General features: G+C 38.4%; 1 protein-coding gene across 2 annotated transcripts in view; it reads right to left on the bottom strand.

Moving 5' to 3' along the window:
* The window catches only part of Cad87A (cadherin-87A), a 656,540-nt gene that overhangs the window by 72,766 nt on the left and 564,577 nt on the right, over window positions 1-19,197 (bottom strand). For both annotated transcript variants that reach the window (XM_067154818.2, XM_067154819.2), the window contains 6 exons: window positions 16,109-16,264; window positions 12,455-12,619; window positions 10,682-10,805; window positions 6,074-6,265; window positions 5,893-5,990; window positions 332-487 (listed from right to left, as the gene is read on the bottom strand). In XM_067154818.2, coding sequence (XP_067010919.2) covers window positions 332-487; window positions 5,893-5,990; window positions 6,074-6,265; window positions 10,682-10,805; window positions 12,455-12,619; window positions 16,109-16,264 — 891 coding nt within the window. The remainder of the gene's footprint in view (window positions 1-331; window positions 488-5,892; window positions 5,991-6,073; window positions 6,266-10,681; window positions 10,806-12,454; window positions 12,620-16,108; window positions 16,265-19,197) is intronic.

Genomic DNA, 19,197 nt, shown 5'->3' with positions numbered 1-19,197 from the left:
ATAAGACCTATCTGTGTCGATGCGACGTAAAGCAACTAGCAAAAAAAAAAAAATTTTTGGTGGATAATATTCAATAAATGTTTAAAACAAATGTAACTGCATTATTTAATATTAGGTCTATTTGAAATTCATGTAATCATTATAGGTGAAAACAACATGCTTCTTTTTTCTGTATAAAAATGTGCCAGCAGGCAAGGCCCATCCCTCACTCGCAGGATGATGATAATGATTATTGCAGGCATAAAAAAAAGGAAAGAAAAAAGTCACTGGTGCAAGGGTGACATTTAACTAACTAAGATACACTTGTATTTAAATTATAATTTCAACTTACCTTGAAAGCACTTGTATCAGTAACTTGTTTCCCGTTCTTATCCACAGCTGAGATGGGTTCAGCTAGGGCGAAGTTTAAAGCATCCGTGCTATTGACATCTGGATCTCGAGCTTTTAAGGTGTAGAACACGGTGTTGGGAGGAGCATTTTCAGTCACCTGAAAGAAGAATCTAGATTTAATATCTTCTGAAAGAGAAAATTTTGTTCATATGTGTTAGAAGTCCTGTAGAAATAGGTACTTGGATACGAACACATATCAGGAGAAACACAATAACAGGATGGGAAGAAGGAGAAGCACAAATAACAGACAAGGACAAACAGAAAAACACAAAAGGAAGACAACCCCTTCTTCATATAAACAAGCTCTTTGGTCATCAATCATGGAACGTATGAGGCGATCTGGAAGAGAAGGGCGAACCTGCAAAACGTAGCTTTAGAAATATTTAAGTTCAAAGTTTGCATGCTCGTAAATGAGATATTGATGAACCTGCCATGAATATCTCTTTAAAATAATCATACTCCTTAAACTGAGATATGGACACATTTAATTACTGATCATAAAGGCACAGAACGAATCGATTAATGGGAAATAACAACCAGACATGCCAGGATGATTATCATTTTTACTGTTATTCATAATAAATACCTCTATAAACTATGTATGTAACAACTCACTACAGTTACCCTTGAATGTCTGGTTTGTTACAAGGCTGACTGTGCGATCAACTGTTAAGTTTGGAGAGGATTCAATGGTGCGTCGGCCTTCCCTAGCAGAGCAATATGAGCATTATGAATGTGTCACATGCAACGCAGTATCTGTAGTTTTTGAAACAACGGCTATTTTTGATGTAGTAAAAGTGAACACAGCTTCTGTCAAGCTAGTGTTATAGGGGATGATCTCAGCTCCCTGGAGAAGCAATAAAAAAATATTTACCACTAGCGGTTTGCCCTTCTCTTCCAGAAAGCCTCATATTAGGAGTGGACGTCTAAATCTATACAGTCCACATCTTAATGTTAAAAAGGCTGAATATTTGGAAACTAAACGAAACATGTTCACCCTCAAGGATGATAATGATGATGTAAACCTAGTAAAAAACCAACTGCTTCTACTATTTAGGATCCCACTAGGAGAGTGATGGTGATGTTGAAAAGGAAGTAAGACTAAAAGCGAGGGCAGTAGGGAAATGAGTTACAGGAGTACTCTGTGTTAAGTGTACCTCGCAAGAAAAAAACCCAGGTGTATCACACTAGTTAATCAATCAATAAATCAATGAATGATCTGCATTTAGGGCTGTCGCCCAGGCAGCAGTTTGCCTATCAATTATTTGTCTAGCTTTTCCTAGAGCCCATAAGGTGGGGGCTCTATATGGGGCCAAGAGTTGCCTAGTTGACCTAAGTGTTGAGCGTCCTCAATACAGTATGTAGATGCATGTGTTATGCTGGTTACTTGGAGTTTCTCTCCTTGATCAGGTTGAGCAAATATGACTCTTCCATACTGTCTTGAGATCTCTCAGCCACGAGTTCCTCAGCAGAGTTCACTCAGGAGCTCTTGCAAGACAGTCCCTCAACATTAAAGGATATTTATGCAGCGCTCAAAAAAGTTTTGCATATTACGATTTCACACGGTGTACGTTACAGTACCTCAAACATCTTTACAATATGTGCTGTGTGCCAATGTCTGAGACAGTAAAGCTAAACCCAGATCGGGTTCAATATCTGCCCAATAGGAGCATTTGTTGTACGGCAAGACCCATTATTACAAATAAGTGCATTCAAATTGTGACAAAGCTGCAAGAAGGATGGTGATAAGCGAGTGTCACTGCTCATGTCGGAGTGAATCAGAGTGATGTCTCTATAGTTCAGAAAAACTTAAGGGCACAAAAATAGTTGCTGACCAACAGTGGATCTAAAATGCTATAATCAAATATTTGTATTGTCACCCATATTATTTTTAATAATTATGAAGAATCAAGAATGGAGTAGACAAGATGATGAAAAAACAATAAGAGATATTCACAAATTTTTAAAAAAATGTAACAAACAGTACTTGATTTATGTCACACCGACACAGGTCTGGCGTGACAATGGGAAACAAAGGACAACAATCTTCAGGGCTGCCAACAGTGGGGTTCAAACCCACTATCTCCCAAATACAAGCTTACAGCTATGTGACCCAAACCGCACAGCACTTGCAAAACAATTCACAGGCAGGTTTGGTATTTGTTGGCTTTAGCAAGTCATAGTCCCCACTGCTACTCCGCCTTGTTCCACTAGGATTTTCAGAGGGCCACTGGAGAGGATGTGTCGGATCAGACAGTGCGAAATCAGCTGCATGACAGAAGACCGACATCATAGAGGCCTGTACCAAAAGCTCCTCTTAAACCATTCATAGGACAGCGTGTGAGGTAGGCAACAATTCATAGCCCATGGCACCAGGAACAGTATTTACATCACCATAAGTTGCACCCACATAACAGAAGTCTGGTGAGAGATTGAATGAGTCCTTCATCCGGAAGTGCCATCAACAACAAGAGGGTTCTGTCATGTGTTGGGGTGGAATCATGTTTGGTTGACGTACGCCTCTAATTGCTGCCCAAGGAAGCACGACTGTTCTTGTATACAGAGACAACATCCTCCAGCCTGTATTTACAGGATTTGCTATCAGTGAATGCAAGAGCTTTACACTATTATCGCGGCCACCAAATTAAGCGGGTCAGAGAAATTACGCTGTTGTCAAGGTTATGTAGCAACTGGCAAAGAAATGTCTAACTGAACACATCGTTTTGGAGCGCGAGGCAAGTTCTTATCTCTCAAGCTCCTGATGTTACTTCATACAATGTTTCAAAACAAATTATACTACAAGCTTCAGAAAAGACTGCTGATTCCAGTGGTATAACTATTTTCCATATAAACTGCTTCAAATAATTATTAAAAATAGCATCTTGAACAAGTAAATTTAAATCCGTAAATCATGTATTGAAAATTTCAGTAAGCGGCCAAGTTTTTAAATTTTCAGCCAATAAAATTTTGTCTGCGAGAAAATGTAAAAAGTAGCCTGACTTACATTTTTTATCTGAAACATATTTCCGTGAATCTTGTAATTTTCCTGGAAAATGGCCTGGAAAGCAATCGCATAAATGTCGCTGGCTGATGCAGTTTGGGGCGCGCGCGCCAGCACAGGCTGCAGGACGCCGTAAATACTTTCGGATTACATATTAATCCGTATCAGTTTTATTACATTATAACTTTAAATATTTGAATACTGTATATTGTACTGAGTAATATGGAAAAAGAACTACTTTAAAGAATGTTAACATTAATTTACAATGAATTGAGAATCAGGTTCTAGCTTCAAGGCAGTCTAAGATTTCTTAGTCACTGTCATCACACATCTCACTATCTGTCGAGTCATCATTTACACTGATGATGAATGGCTCCATTCTTTCGTCCCTTACTATTTCCTTGGCCGAATCATGCGAATGAAGATTTTCCGTGCGATTGAAGCACTTTCCCCAATTTGCAGCAGTCACACAGTCGATGGCTTCTGATATGAGTTTTTCTACGTCCTTTATTTTGAATGTCTTGGTCCTCTCTGCCACTTCTCTCTTGACTTGAGCCCAAATCAATTCACATTCACTATCCATTTTAACTGCACTTACGGTGCAAGCTCAACAGCTGCATGACAGGGAATGACATGGGTAAGGTGGCCTGGAGCGGATGGGCTTCAACTAGACAGCACTGCACGATAAGCGTTGCCAATCCGTGCTCGGAGATAAGCGACTCTCGACCATCTGTCGCTTTGCTGTTTCCATATCTGATGACAGCGCAGTTTTCTTCACCCACCTAATTTGGTGGCTGCAACAATAGTTTATGATGATACTCATGCCAACGAGTAAGAGTGGTCAGTAAGTTCCTTGAGATGCATGGCGTACTATGACTGGTGTGGCTAGCATATCTGTACACAAGAACTGTGCTGAATATGCAGGGCAACTGAATGAAGCTGTTATCAAAGAGTGGGATAATCTGGGGATAATCTCCCCCAAAACCAGTTGGATTATTTGGTTTTGAGTAAGCCTCATTGTGTTCAAGAGTGACTCAGGGCCCTACATGCCTATACATGGTACTGATCTGCCACACAAAGAAAAATAATTTTGTGTTCAGAATCCCACATAACCAACCTTGTACCTTTGTTACATTTCTGTTGTTTTTGCTTAGCTGACTGCATCTTGCTTCCCTTTTTATATGCCCCTTCTTATACAGTAAAACCTTGATAATTTGAAGTGATCAGGACCACTGTGGTCTGTGGTGCTTTATATCCAATATTTACAAAGAAAAATAAATCCTGGAGTTGTCTATGGTATGAAGTACTTGCGTACCTATTGAAAGTCAATTATAATCCAGGATGCAATCACATTCACATCCTGATACAATGCATACACAATTTTCTATTTGACTTCGTTAGAAACCATCGGTACCTCAATGTTTAAAACAAATGAAAACGTGAAAAAAACTATGTATGACATGGTAGCCAAAATAGAAATTAAGTTCCAACAATAATGCATTTCAATATGCTCCTCGTTAGGCAAACTGAACAACAATGTAATTCTTTTCTGAAATACAAGTCAGTGGTGTGTTGCGTAAGTGCATTTCTGTAAGTTGTCAAAATAAAATCTTCTACTACATCCATTGCATTCACAACATTTTCTGGGGCATTACTGGTAGAGATGACACCGTTCAGAATCAATAAGGCTGTCATTTTGTGTCTTTAGCTGGCGGGCACGTGAGAGGACTCCGTTTACGATGTTTCGTCTGCTTGTGATTCCATTATAAACAAATTTAGATTCTACAAAACTTGAAACAAAAGTAACTTTGTGACCGCACTGTATGTGTACCTCACGACAATAATGAGGCTTGCTGACAATGCGATACAAACAAGTAACAAAACAGCAGCAATAAAATGTTTAATTCCTCAAAAAATGAAGTAGGGGCATATGCGACCTTGAGGGGTTCGAGACAGTCGCTCATTGTTGTTAATTGTCGTCTACAATGACTATTTGTTATAGTACTGATTTCGAATTGCATAGTTTAGGGGGCCTGATGAGAACTTTGAATTACATATTAACTGTATTTTGAATTAACCAACTTCAAATTAAAGAGTTTTCACTGTATACAATACACGTACATGCCCATTAAAAAAAAAAAAAAAAGGGCACATGCAAAACAATTTTTGAGTTGCTAATATGATGACCGTCCAGCTCGAACCATATGTTGCGCACAGTCGTGTTAAATAGTGCTCATCAATCTGAAAAGAGGACCCTGCACCTGGAGGAAAGGCAAAGAAGAAGACTGGGATAAACACAATGATGGTGTGTGAAGAGGGAGCAACAGAAAGTAGACAAGGATAAATATGAAAGAACAGAACAATCTCTTCTCCTCATATAAATGGGCTTTCTCATCATAGAGAACTGCATCAAACTAGCCTATGGAGAGATGACTGAAATTACAGTATGGATCAGAACAATTTCACAGACATGTTTTCAAGTATCTTCAAAATTTTCTTACCTCTGCTCTCTGTGTTGGAGGCTCGAACACAGGATCTTTATCATTACTGTTGAGTACACTCACGGTAACTGTTGTGGTACCTGTCAATGCTGGAGTTCCTGAAAAATTACTAACACAATTAGTAAACACAGAAATTGTAACTGTATAAAGGAACTGTACGCTTCTCATTAACATGTCTTACCTCCATCCACGGCAATTAGTTCGATGTTGTACACATTACGTCTATCGTAGTCTAGTTTACTGACCACTGTTACTAATCCCGTCTCTTCATCTACAGCAAAATCATCGAAAGCTCCCTTCTGGATGCGGAATTTAATTTTTGCGTTCAAGCCGGTGTCTGCATCTTTAGCTGAAGTCTGCTCCACACTGGTCCCTGCCAATGATAAAGTAATATACTTACAATAAATGTAATGGACAAGGAACACAGTTTGTTACAGGTACACAAAAGTCGAACTAGAGGTTTGTTCCAACACACTACCACACTACTTCAAGAACTGCCAAGAATCTGTGCAGTTCGTAATTAACATTTCAAGAAACTCCAAACACAAACTCAAACTGTCAAGAATTCATCACGTTCGAGACTGGGACATGGGCGGTACACACAAAAAAAGGTCAGATAATCTGTGGAACAAATAAAAAGAGACAAAAAATGTCCAGTCTGTCAAACACACAACAATTTAAATATAAATTATAACACTATAAACATACCTGCAAAAAATTCACACTAATATACAAAGAAAGACATGTTTTGTTCTACAAGAACATCCTCAGATTCTATCAAATCACTTAAAACAAGCATATATATGTACTGTAGACAATACTGCACATATATACGCTTGCATAAACTTGTCAATGATAGAGAGTTAAGTGATAATATGAACAAGTATCGACAAATAATGAATTTACAAGTATTAATGTAATGAAAAAAAAATGTCTGTATTTATCTAGACTGCCCATGCTAAGTCTGTTGTCACCAAGCACTATTTCAGGACTATCATGTTCAGTTCTAGTCCTTAAATGTTGTAACACCTATTCCTAGCTCTGAAAGTAATTTTTCAGAACTTCTAATTTCTGTTCTAGTGTGCACACATGTCTTCATTTTTGTAGAGTGGCCATTGCCACTTCAGAAAACAGGACTTTACAATACTACTGAAAATTAACGTGTAAAAAAAAGAAAAAATTATTGTTTACCCACAAAAATATATTTCAGTAATGAATGATTTAACACGCACATGCACGAAGTTCGTTGCACCCAAGTGCACTGGGGGGGGGGGGCATCAATAGCCTCTTCGTTCATTATTTTGTTGTGGCAGGAAAACAATAGACAGTGATTACTCCCTTTCATGTATTGACAAGCACAACAAGTTGGCGGTCAGATATCCCAAACTCGGATATACAGTGAAACCTTGTTAGTGCATTCCTCATTAACATGTTTTCCCGCTTAGCATGTTGTAAATTCGAAGTGCCTATTCTTATCATATTAAATCTATATAAATACCTCAATTATAATGTCACAAATTTTTGCTATTATCACGTAGTACGATCATATTTTTCCTAGCCCTAAAAATGTTATTCATTATCCTTTGTCAAACAAACGTGATTTCGAACTTGGTTAAGATCCGTTGTCACAGTTGCATGATTATGGAAAAAGGCCTTAAATTCCTGAACTTCACAGGATAAGTTGTATGTTCAGGGTGGAAGCCATTATTCTCAGGAATGTTCAGTTTTGCTTGCCAGTTAGCAGGGAGTTTGTCAAATAACACAGAGAGTCGATTTGTGCTTGTATTTCGCATTCCATTCAGAAGTTAGAAATTTATTTTGTGTTGAGTGGTACAGTGAAGTGTAGCGAATATTTGTCGTGTGATACGGTAGCCTATATCTGGATTAGAAATACGCAAACATACCTACGAGAAATTACAGGTGACCAGAATGAGTCTGAATACAACAAATTTATAAATTAATAGCCTACAGCAGCTATGGAGAAAGGAATGAAATACAAAGTGGATAGCTTGGCCTTGGGCCAGAACAGCATTGCATGTGCTGCCTGTGCTGTCGCTAGCTTAGACTTTCCATTTGACTGCCACTCAATCTATTAAACTGTCAGCGCGGAGTGATGAGCACTGCTCGCACTGTACTACGATCTAGTGGTTACGATCAAAGCTGTTTGTGTTTTAACTCATTTCTCTGAGTTTCGAACAATATACCTTGATCCCTATATCGATAGTGTTTTGTCACTGAACTTCCGAGTGATATTTCAAGGAATGTTGATCTCTGCCACCAGGGGCAAGCACTGTTTTTGTCTGCTATCTGGTGACTACTATGCAGACTTCTTGCATTATCCCTTTCAGACCGAGTACGCACAATTGTGCGGGTTCGTATTTTAGTTATCCCTGACCGTATTTGATGTTTTTTCGGCGCTACACCGGACTGCAGTGATTGTGCAGGACACGTGGCATGTATTTCAATTGATTTTAGTATGCGCTTGACCACCAGGGCGAAGGAAGAAGAGTTTAAAAAGCACAGTTGATCGGCGAGATGGCAGGAAGCAGTAGTGCCGAAAGTAAGTATTTATTTACTGCGTTTATATTAATCTGGAAGCTTTACTGAATACCGGAATATATTCAATGAAGTGTGTACATTGGTTAGTGAACGTAAATTTTGAAGCTACACCATCGTACGTGATACAACGAGGTTTTGAATTTTGATACGCACAATTGTGTGGGTCCTGTTTTTTGGATGTTAGTTTTTATTTTGTAAAATAAACTATTAATATGTGTATTGAGGAGCATTTTAGTCAGTTCTTGACGTACAAACAAAAATTCACACCTCCAGTTTTCTTTCAGGTCTGAAAGGGTTATACCTTTATTTCCTCTCAGGGAAGAACCAGACTGTCCATATAATCATAAGTTTTGTCTAATCACGGCTCCCTTGAGACTGTTTTTTCCTCACCTTTTTCCTTGTCACATGCTGTCTTGCATTCTGAAGGTTGTGAGTGGAGATGGCTTCTACAAACAAGAGCGGGTTATCGAGTGTTGAAATGGAGGATGTTTTAGAACAGTTGAGTGGTTCTGAGGAAAGTTTCTTAGATTCGGATGGTGAATTGACTGATGTGGATGACATCACTGTACACGAAGTCCTTAGTTCAGAATCAGATACGAGTGATATAGTGCACAGAATGGAAATGTACATGTCACGGTTAATACATTTCGATGGGAAAACGTGTCTAATTAATTGGGTCAAATAGAACAGTTTATAGGGAACCCAGGACCTCAGAATGAAGCAACTGGGGAATGGTATGGTGTGAAGGTTATCATGATGTTCTTTATGGACAACTAATAGTTTGTGAAACAAATTTATATGCTGAGCAAAGAATCCTATCTAAGGGCTTATTACCACTTTGTTCCAGAATATGGGATTGGAAACCAGTCACGGAGGACAAGATATAGGCTACATTGTGATTGCTCTTTATATGCTAATGGGTATAATACAAAAGCCTATGCTATGAAGCTATTTTTAAGTTCCAGTATTATTGAAATCCATAAAATAGTACCAAAGTTGTGTTACTTTGAACAAAGCCTCCTACAGCTCAGAGACGACCGGGCATTTAAATCCACCATGCTTAGGAGTTAATAGCATATATAGTGTCCAGTTTCTATTATATGCAATGCTGAAAGTGATGTCTGTCTGATGAAATTACCATTCACACACAAGTTCTTCTATGGTAATGTTCCTAATTCCTGCTGTAATATTCTCCTGCAGTTGCTCTATCATGTGAGGATTACTCCTATAAACTTTATTTTTTCAAGTTCCTCACAAATAAGTCACATACTGTGTGATTGGGGATACATGGGAGCCATAATCCATCAGAAATAACCCTGTCACCAAAAACATTTTTTATGTCATCTAAAGAACATGGCAGTAGCCAGTATGGGCTGTAGGAGAATCTAGTTGAAAATGTACGTTGATTCTCTCATCTTCTGATAACATTCTGTGTCCATTTACTCTGTCATTAAAAAATAAGAACTGTTATTTGCCTTGCAGTTACAGCACTCCATATGCCTACTTTGTCATCATGTAATGAAACCTCACAAATTAATCTGGGATTCTCTGTAAACCAGTAACTACTGTTCTGTGAATCTATGTGACTGAGCAAATAAAACCATGCCTCATCAGAAAAGATAATCAAATGTGGATCAACAATGTTTTATAAAACCAAACCAAATGACAGATATTCACTAGTTTTTCATCTCCACAGTGTCGTAGTTCATGCGCAATAATAACTCTAAAAGGTTTCAGTCTAATTATTTGGTAGCCATAACGACTACCAATGAATTTTACAACACTTGTGAATAATTTACCAAAAGAGACTAAATTTTAAGAATTATAAGCTGCATAATCAAGCAAATAACTGAAAGAGACATGCGTGCAGGACTACGACCTTCACAGGTGAGCTTCAAAGCAGGCAACTCCAGCAACTACCGCTTTTCATCTGAGTGCTGTTCAGGCTGTAGCAGAGCTAATTACATAATAACCTTCTAAAAATTGCATGTCACCTGATATTATACATGAGAGGGTTTCTGAAACACGTGCATAAACTGAGTGGAACTGGTCAATGTATGCAGGAAGAAGTTTTAAACTCGGATCGAGTTATACAGCAGACGTTCCATTGTACATGAGAAGTATACATTTTGTTGCACCTTTGAATATATCGCCAACATCCAACCTCCCTGTCCTTAAAGTGAGATGGGCTCAATTTTTATTCTCCAGTACAATATTGTGAATTCCTTACCGATAGGAGTATCCTCTTCTATGAAAGCTACGTAGCTCTCACGTTCAAAGAATGGGGCATTGTTGTTCACATCACGAACCATGATGTGCACTGAGGTTGTGCTCGCGAAGGTCCCGTCGCTTGCCTACAACAGACGACATGGCGCTAATTACAGACTCATTAGATAATGCTCAAGAACAAATACGAGAATTACAGAAACAAGCGGCCAAAATAGGATTGCAAATATCATTTGAAAAAACAACGTTTATGACGAACATCATTAATGCCCCTCAAAATATCACAATTAACAATAACATAATATCTCAGACAGACTGATTTAAATACCTGGGAGAATGGATAACAAACAAAACAGAAGGAAAGGTAGCTATTGCTATAAGAGTAAACAAAATGGAAAGGATGTTTCATATGACAAAAGATATACACAATAAGAAATCTCCATCCTGGAACTTGAAATTAAGACGTTATCAAACAGTGGACCGGCCAGAAATTTGATATGCAGCAGAAACTCTTAAACTTACAAGAATTGGGCATCTTAAAAGAAGAAAAAGTTGAAAGAAGAATTTTAAGAAAAAGACTGAGACCTATAAGATGACCACGATGGTTGCACCAGTATGTACTCTGCCGGGACATTCTACCAGCACAGGCCACTGCAGACACTGCAGTGAGTATGAAACCTTACCACATGTGCTGGGGAGTTGCCCTCAATGAGAACTGCTTAGGATCAAATGCCATAACATCATCAGAAACCTGATTGCTAACACTCTTCGTCTCAAAAATCTAGAAGTGTACGAAGAAGTCCACTGCATCGCCAAAGGAGGCAGCACTTGCAGGATTGATAGACGGAGGAATGAGGCAGAAATTATTGATCCTACGGTACGCTTTGAATCTTCAGCCTCTCAGCCGACTGACTTAGACAATGAGAAAAAGGATATCTATAATCCAACCATCCCTTTCTTTCTTGAGTCGTATAACCTTAAAAAAAATTACGGTGACTGGACTTTTCTTTGGTGCGAGGGGAACAATTCCCAAATCTTTCGTCACATGGCGACAAAAATATAAACTAGCGAGAAGTCTACAAGATGAGATAGTCGTCTTAGTCGTCTCACTCATCAAATACTCCGTTTCGATTCTTCGTCACCATTTATATGGAGTTCATGCCATTTAACATGGTTAATTGTAACCTATCATTTTTTTAAACATTAATCTTTTTTATCTTCCCTCAAAATTGTTATTGTGTATTATTCTGTGTCTTATGGCAAATCTAGGATGACCTGGATCAGACTAAATAAATAAATAAAATAAAAGTTGAAAAACTGACAATAATGAGGAAAAGAAGACTCAATTTTTTTGGACACATTTATAGAATGAAATCTAAGCTAACATGGTTCATTGACATTGAAAAGGATTAGAAAAATGCTGGAATTAAAATAGATATGATAGAAAGCAAAACATGTTTCAGAGAAGTAACTCGAAAGGCAGGATTTCAGGAGAGAAAGACATTAACAACTGGAAGAAAATGGACTCAAGAGGAAAAGGAACAACATTCTCAGAAAATGAAGTTTGGAAACAATGAAAGTTAAATGCAAAGAAAAGTAACCAAAGTTGATTTATTGTACCCTCAAAAGGGTTATTAAAAAAACAAAAAAAAGTAATCTGTTATTATTATCATAATTTGAATTTCACTTTTATGATGGAAGTATCCTTTATAATATTGTGATTATCACAGGGATTGTAAATTATGTTGATACAATAAATAGGAGGTAAGATTCTCACCTGTACAATTAACGTGATGTGGTCAGTGGAGGTATTTGTCATGTCGATACCATTAGGGCTGTTGACAGTGATCTCTCCTGAGTGAGGATTGATGGAGAACATATTGTTAATGTTGCCTTCCAGGATGGAATAAACTATTTCCGAAGTCTTGTCCTGATCTCGAGCCTGGAACAAGTCATTATGACCATAAAAGTTTTATAACATAAATAAACAAATGTTCAAGACAGTAAGAAAAGGATAGGAACAGCTACAAAGGATGACAGTAACAGAAAGAAGTGCAGTTCACTGATACATGTTCATTATTTTTATCAAGAAAACTATAATGTATTTATTTGCGTATGAGATGCATATTTTCTTTTCAAATTCTTGTAACAAAAATCTTATGCGAGGAAAAGTTTGTACTGAAAAGATGCACAAGGGGAAGGGGTAAACTGCAACAATCACACTTACCAGCGAGTGTACCCCATTCAAAGATTTGGAGGTCGGTATACCCATGCAACCTTATGCCTCCCCATACTGTAATATTTGGACCACCAAAATGATCATGTTCAACAATGTTCCTGGGTGCATTTTGTATTTCCACCTCTCGCTAGATGAGGGTACGTCTAGAATCACTATTCAGATGAATCTGTTCTCGTCTGAGAAGAGCAAGTGAACCCACTCCTCTTCGGTCCAGACCTGATGCTATTGGCACCATTACAAACGGTGCTGCCAATGTGCGGTTGTCAAAGAAACACAACGTAATGGTAGTCGGGCAAACAGATCACCCCCATGCAGTCACCGTGCTACAGTGGAGCTTGAGATTGGGTGCCTTGCAGTCCCGTTAAATGTGGTTTCAATTGCACCCGCTGTTTGACGTGAGTCTCCTCTTGCTTGTTGCACAATGTGGCGGTCATCTGTTGCTGTAGTTGACCATAGATGACCCCCTCCTTTCCTTCGGGCAGCAGTGCCTGTAGTTCAGAATACCTTCCATGCAAGAGAAACAATCCTGTGAGCAATACCAAACTACTGGGCTTCACTCGTCACACTTCATCCTTCTTCCACTTTCCCGATGATTCTTCCTCGTGTGAAGTCATCCATATGTTGTCTCCGCGCTATGTTGTAATGAATAACACCACTGCAGCACGCCGTACAAGCTCCCTGATTGACCCGCACTGCCTTGTCCCGTTCCTTCAACTGCCTCGTTTTGGGGGGCCAGACCCATTCGGCGCTGTAATCGCCAGATTTCTATGCACGTGTGGGAGACCTCAGGAACAAGTTACCGCACTATCATTCATTCCCACCAAGTAATTAATGTGTTATCTTGCTTTATCTATCTTGTTCTTAAGTTTTGCACAGCAGTTTATTCATCAATTCATCTTCTTTGATCTCAGAGCTGTAGTCTGCAGCATATACGGGATGAGACATGCAGAATCAAACATCAAGACTGCAACTGACTAGACATATGATTCTGGTGCACCTTCACAGCAGATCGGCCAGACACGACCTCCTCCATCTCCACGACTGTTGGGAACCTTGATAGTAGGAATTTCTTTTCTGTTCATTTTAATGTTGGGCTCTTATTCAGCCACTCCTAATGTGGAGAGAAGAAACAGTGTTGCTGGTGCAGAAAGAACAACAGAAAGAGGAAATGAGGACTATCTCTGAAAATTTTCTTTTCTATTCTTCTTTCCATATCTTAATTGAAGATCTGTTAACATGGCCCTCCGTGAGAGGTGAAGCCTAGTTTCTGGTGAAACTAGGTAGCTTCTGAGGTTGAGAAGCAATGGATGAAAAAAAACTGAGACTAATAAGAAGAGAGCCTTTCTATCTGGGGGCAACAGTGTGCAAAAATGCAGAGATTGTCCTTTTGTGTGTTTATGCTTATCTTTGTCCCTTCATTCTGCCACTTCTCCCCACATTGACTTGTGATTTTTCTGTTATGAGTTCCTCTCTTCCTACATACAGCCAAAACTGGCTAGGACTTTTTTGTGGGGACCAAACAAAATAATGCCATAAAGAGGGAATGTGCTGAAAATTGAAAAACAATTACATTGTTGAATTTAAAGTTAGGTTTGAACGTAAAATTAATTACAATGAAAACAAAGAAACATGCGTTTACAATCATAATTAATGAAATAAATAAAGAAATAATACATTTTAAGAACACCAACATAGTGAAGCTTCAAGGAGAAACGTTCTTAGAGATGCAAACTATACATGTTGCTTAAAATTAAGTTTAAGTTCTCACAGGAATGTCCAACATCTGGGCGATTGGCACACGTTTTATGTATGGATTACCATCAGCTTTCTCAATAAACTTTAATTTTTCATCATTTATAAACTGTCTTTCTTCTTCTCCGTAACTGAATGTCCTGCAAACCACTATGCCTAATTTATCTATGTTGTTACACAATGCACTTACGAGCATAAAATTAAGCATCAACACATCACAGAAGCTACTGTTGTGTGATCCAAACAAACATACACCCACATCAAAGACTGGATTGAGGCGGACGCTCTCTGCAGCTGTAGGCCGACATTCCAGGTCCGTGAAATTAAGTTTTCTACAAAATCCTCACCCAGGCCAGTCGTCGCTGGCGAATCGTGCATGCATCATGGCCAGGAACGCTAAATTAAATTTCTTATGTTGGGATTTACGAAGGAAAGTAAACCTGATTCAAAGACGAGGAGAAATCTATATGGGCTCCCCTTTGCAAGTGCTTTATTAATTGGATTACTGTACTGAATGCATTTTAGATGCCTTGTGCTTGCACGGAAAGTACCCGATGCCCTTAAAACATCGCGGTTTATTGAACTTTCCTATGATGAGGGAAGGAAGTCTCTCGCTTCGTGTGCATTGCATAGCAACACAGTACATTTCCCACCTGGCAATTCTCTCTTTTAAAAGTCTGTTTGGCCTCAGCATTTAAAAAATAAGACAAAAAAACAAACAAACAAACAAACAATGCAGTTTCGTCGGCATTGACAATATTGTTTGGTGCGTACGAATTGATTATAGGCAATAAGTCACGTTCTTTTGCCAACTGTCGGCATCGCCAGTGTTCGCGGATTCTACCCCTCCACACACTGCCTGCTACCTAATATTGTGGCATTCCTTAAAACGCCGAATACAAAATAATTACGATTCAGGGTCGAACATAGCAGATATGAAGCACACTGTAGACACGCCGAAGTAGGTTGGTGAAAGTGCGCAAAGTTACTCCTGTGGCCCTGCACGTTCCGGAACGCGTTCTTTCGTGACGCAGAGAAAATTTGAATTTAAATTACTCTGTAAAAATTTTTTCACCCCCCCCCCCCCCCCCAGAATGTAAAGGAAGTTTCGAATTGAAAGTCTAAATTTCAGTAAAAGGACCGATATTGTACTTCAAATGATGAATTATCTGTATTTTGAATTAAGCAATTTAAATAACATGCAAAACTGTACCTCATGTTTCCCGGAACGAGAGCTGCTTCGAATTAGGCGAGATTTTGAATTAACCGATTTCGAATTATCGAGGTTCCACTGTATTTATATATGACATGAATGAGTTAAAAATGTACCTGTTGTGTGTTGGATGTGAACCATACAATCTAGCACACAGAATTAGTACATTTTTGTCATATGATTACAAGTTATTAAATGTTTTAATAAGAGCAAATCATGATACTTACCAGGACTTGTAGAGGAGGCTCAAAGTGAGTGGCACCCTCATCGATTGCAACTCTGTAGCTACTGCTCACAAACTGAGGACTGTTGTCATTGCTGTCCAGTAAAGTAATCCTCAGAGGTACCACTGTTGACTGCCCTTTCCCATCATTGTCAGTAGCCTAGTAAGAGTAAATAGTCAACATAAATATCTGAAGTGCACAGTGACCTTGGCCAAGTAGAATTTAAAAGAATGAGTAATGTCTGACAAAATAACTAAGATAGTTTGCTTAGTGATGAGTAGAAATCCTGACATAGTTCATTTGGAAATTAAGAAATATAGGTTGTCAACAACTTTAAATACTCAGCTACCTTCATTTTTTAGGACAGTAGCCTACCATAAAACAAGAAACTGAACATAGAATATAAGAAGTTTCAACATTTTAAACCCTCCATTCGTCAAGTACTTCAGCTCTCATGTTGATACTCTTGTGACTCTGATGTCGACAGTACGTCGACTCCTTTCTTTTTCCGTTAATTTCACACCTTGTTTCATTCTTTACATACTACCTGGAAAATTTATCCTGAAGTAGTCCCATATACCATAAACCGCATGCTGTTTGCAATTTTCGATAGTTTATTTTTAAGTTACAATAATTGCAGATTGTCATAAAATTTAAATATGAGTATTCATTCAGATTTATAATGGCAAACAATGAAGGAAGGAACTGTTGTGCAATGTTGTGTATGTTCATTTACAGTGAAACCGTTAGTGTGTTCCTCATTAACACGTTTTCCCGCTTAGCACGTTGGGAATTTGAAGTCCCGATTCTCATCGTATTAAATCTAAATAAAATCTATATAAAAAATACCTCGCTTATCGTGTCACGAATTTTCGCTATTAGTGTTTAGTACGATCACATTTTTCCTAGACCTGAAAATGTTACTGTATTTGTCATCCCTTCAGAAAGAAATGTGCTTTCCAACGCTGTCGCCATAGTTGCGTGATTCTGGGAAAAGGCCTTCCTGAACTTCAAAGGATAAGTTGCACTTTCAGGGAGCAAGTTGTTAGCCTCAGGAATGTTCAGTTTTGCTTGCCGGTTAGCAGCGAGATTGCTGAATAGCAGAGTGAGCCTGTTTGTGCTTGTATTTCGCATTCCATTCAGAAGGTGGAAATGTATTTTGTGTTTAGTGGTACAGTGAAGTGTAGCGAATATTTGTCACGTGATACGGTAGTCTATCTCTGGACTAGGAACATAATCGTGCAAAATTGACTAGTGTGGTGCATATTTGTCATGTGATAGCCTAATTGTGGATAAAGAAAATGTTGTAAAATTCCTTAATAATGAACATAAAATTTTAATCTGTCAAAAAGTGGACTGGCATAAGCGCGCAGACTCGATCACTTAAGTTGGTCTAAGTTTTGCTCGGTTGAAAATGGCGGCCAAAGTCATTCCTCACAGTTGCACAGGGTCGAGTGAACCCTCCAATTCTTCATCTAACAGTATGACCAGAAAATAATGTTTTATAACCCACAGCTTCGAAATAAAAGGCTTCTACCAGCATTTGTTTTAGAAAGATTGTTATCTGCAATAATATTTAAGATTTTTTTGTTGGCCTCTGTGCACATGTTTTCATATTTGTTGTCTGGTGTTTTTCACACCTTTCAGTATACCAGTACTTGTTATTTTATACTCCCTGGCAGAAAAGGTTTTCACATTTGTTCTTTCGTGTTTTTCACACATGATAATACTTTCCTCTCATCTTTAGAAATGGTAGATAGGCCTATAGTTTTTACTGTACCTGTGGATACACGACGTAAAATGGTCTCATGTCAGAAAAAACATATCTAGCATTTCTATATCTCTGCTTGAAACTTTTTATTCGTACATTCATTAGTACGTTTTCACGCTTGACATGTTCTTTTTCCTTGTCCCCTGCAGAAATGTCTTAATGAGGTTTCACTGATATGCAGGCCTAATATTACAATTTTATTTACCCCTCTCAAATAGGCCTCGTGAAATATAAAAAAATAAAAAAATAATTTAGGTAATTAATGCCACAAAATGCAATTTTTGGTATAAATAGAAAAATATATCTAGATGTGGAGAGGTTTGGAATTGAATCTCTGCTTTTGGCATGCAATCCAGCTGACCATCATTATGACTGTGAACATTTTTTCCACCAAGGGGAGCCAGACCATAAAGACTTGATGTGTTAACGATAAAGGTCGTCAGGTGGGCTACATCATTGTTGAAAGCCTTTTTAAATCATCTTGAACAAAATAATATGTTGTACTAATCTTGACCTACATACTTGAAACTTCAACACTGAATGGACTAACTGTCTCCACTAAACCCCTTATCTCATAAAACTCATTAAGAGCCTTGGCAGATGGCATCACACGCTCGGTACGATGACATCCTCATCCATACTGCTTGTCTTTTCTCATCTGCGAGAACTCTGTTTTGGTTTTGTAATATTAGAGTTCAGTGAACCCACTACCTTTTAGTTTATTAACAAGAAGTCTATCAGTTTCTATACCTGGAATTATAACACCACCAGAAAATTTCACCTGAAATTGTTTACACACCTCTCTACACAATCCGATTTTTACATATGTGTCTTACATAAAAACTCTTTGTTCAAGTGTGAACTTTTCAGTTTTGCAACAGATTAATTTGATTATTCACCATGCCAATTGAATGAAAACACACACACACACCCTTTACTGAATTTTAAGACACTTGTGTTTGCACAACCCTTGTCCTGTTTCTTTACGGGGTCGGGTGTGAGGGGAGGTGAATCTGTCGTGGCAGGTTTTTTTTGTGACCAGATGCCCTTCCTGATGTTAGTCTCATCAGGGGAGTTAATGAGATGAAACATCTGAGTGATATATGATAGGAAAGAAGAGGGTGAAACCTGGTGCCGGCACATAGCCTACTCCTGTCTAATAGCACCAAGGGGTCTGCTCAAGGCTTAACATCCCCATCCGATGGATGAATCACCATCAACAGCGTCATATGCCCTCACTCCATATGAGCACTGCGGAGAGATTTGTAATTTAATCCAGGCTTTTGACACGCAATCTAGTGATTAGAAATTGTATACCACC

Source organism: Anabrus simplex, chromosome 10 (genome assembly GCF_040414725.1).
Source record: "Anabrus simplex isolate iqAnaSimp1 chromosome 10, ASM4041472v1, whole genome shotgun sequence".
Taxonomy (NCBI): domain Eukaryota; kingdom Metazoa; phylum Arthropoda; class Insecta; order Orthoptera; family Tettigoniidae; genus Anabrus; species Anabrus simplex.
Note: the sequence above shows the minus strand (reverse complement) of the source record. Positions and strands in the feature narration are given on the sequence as shown.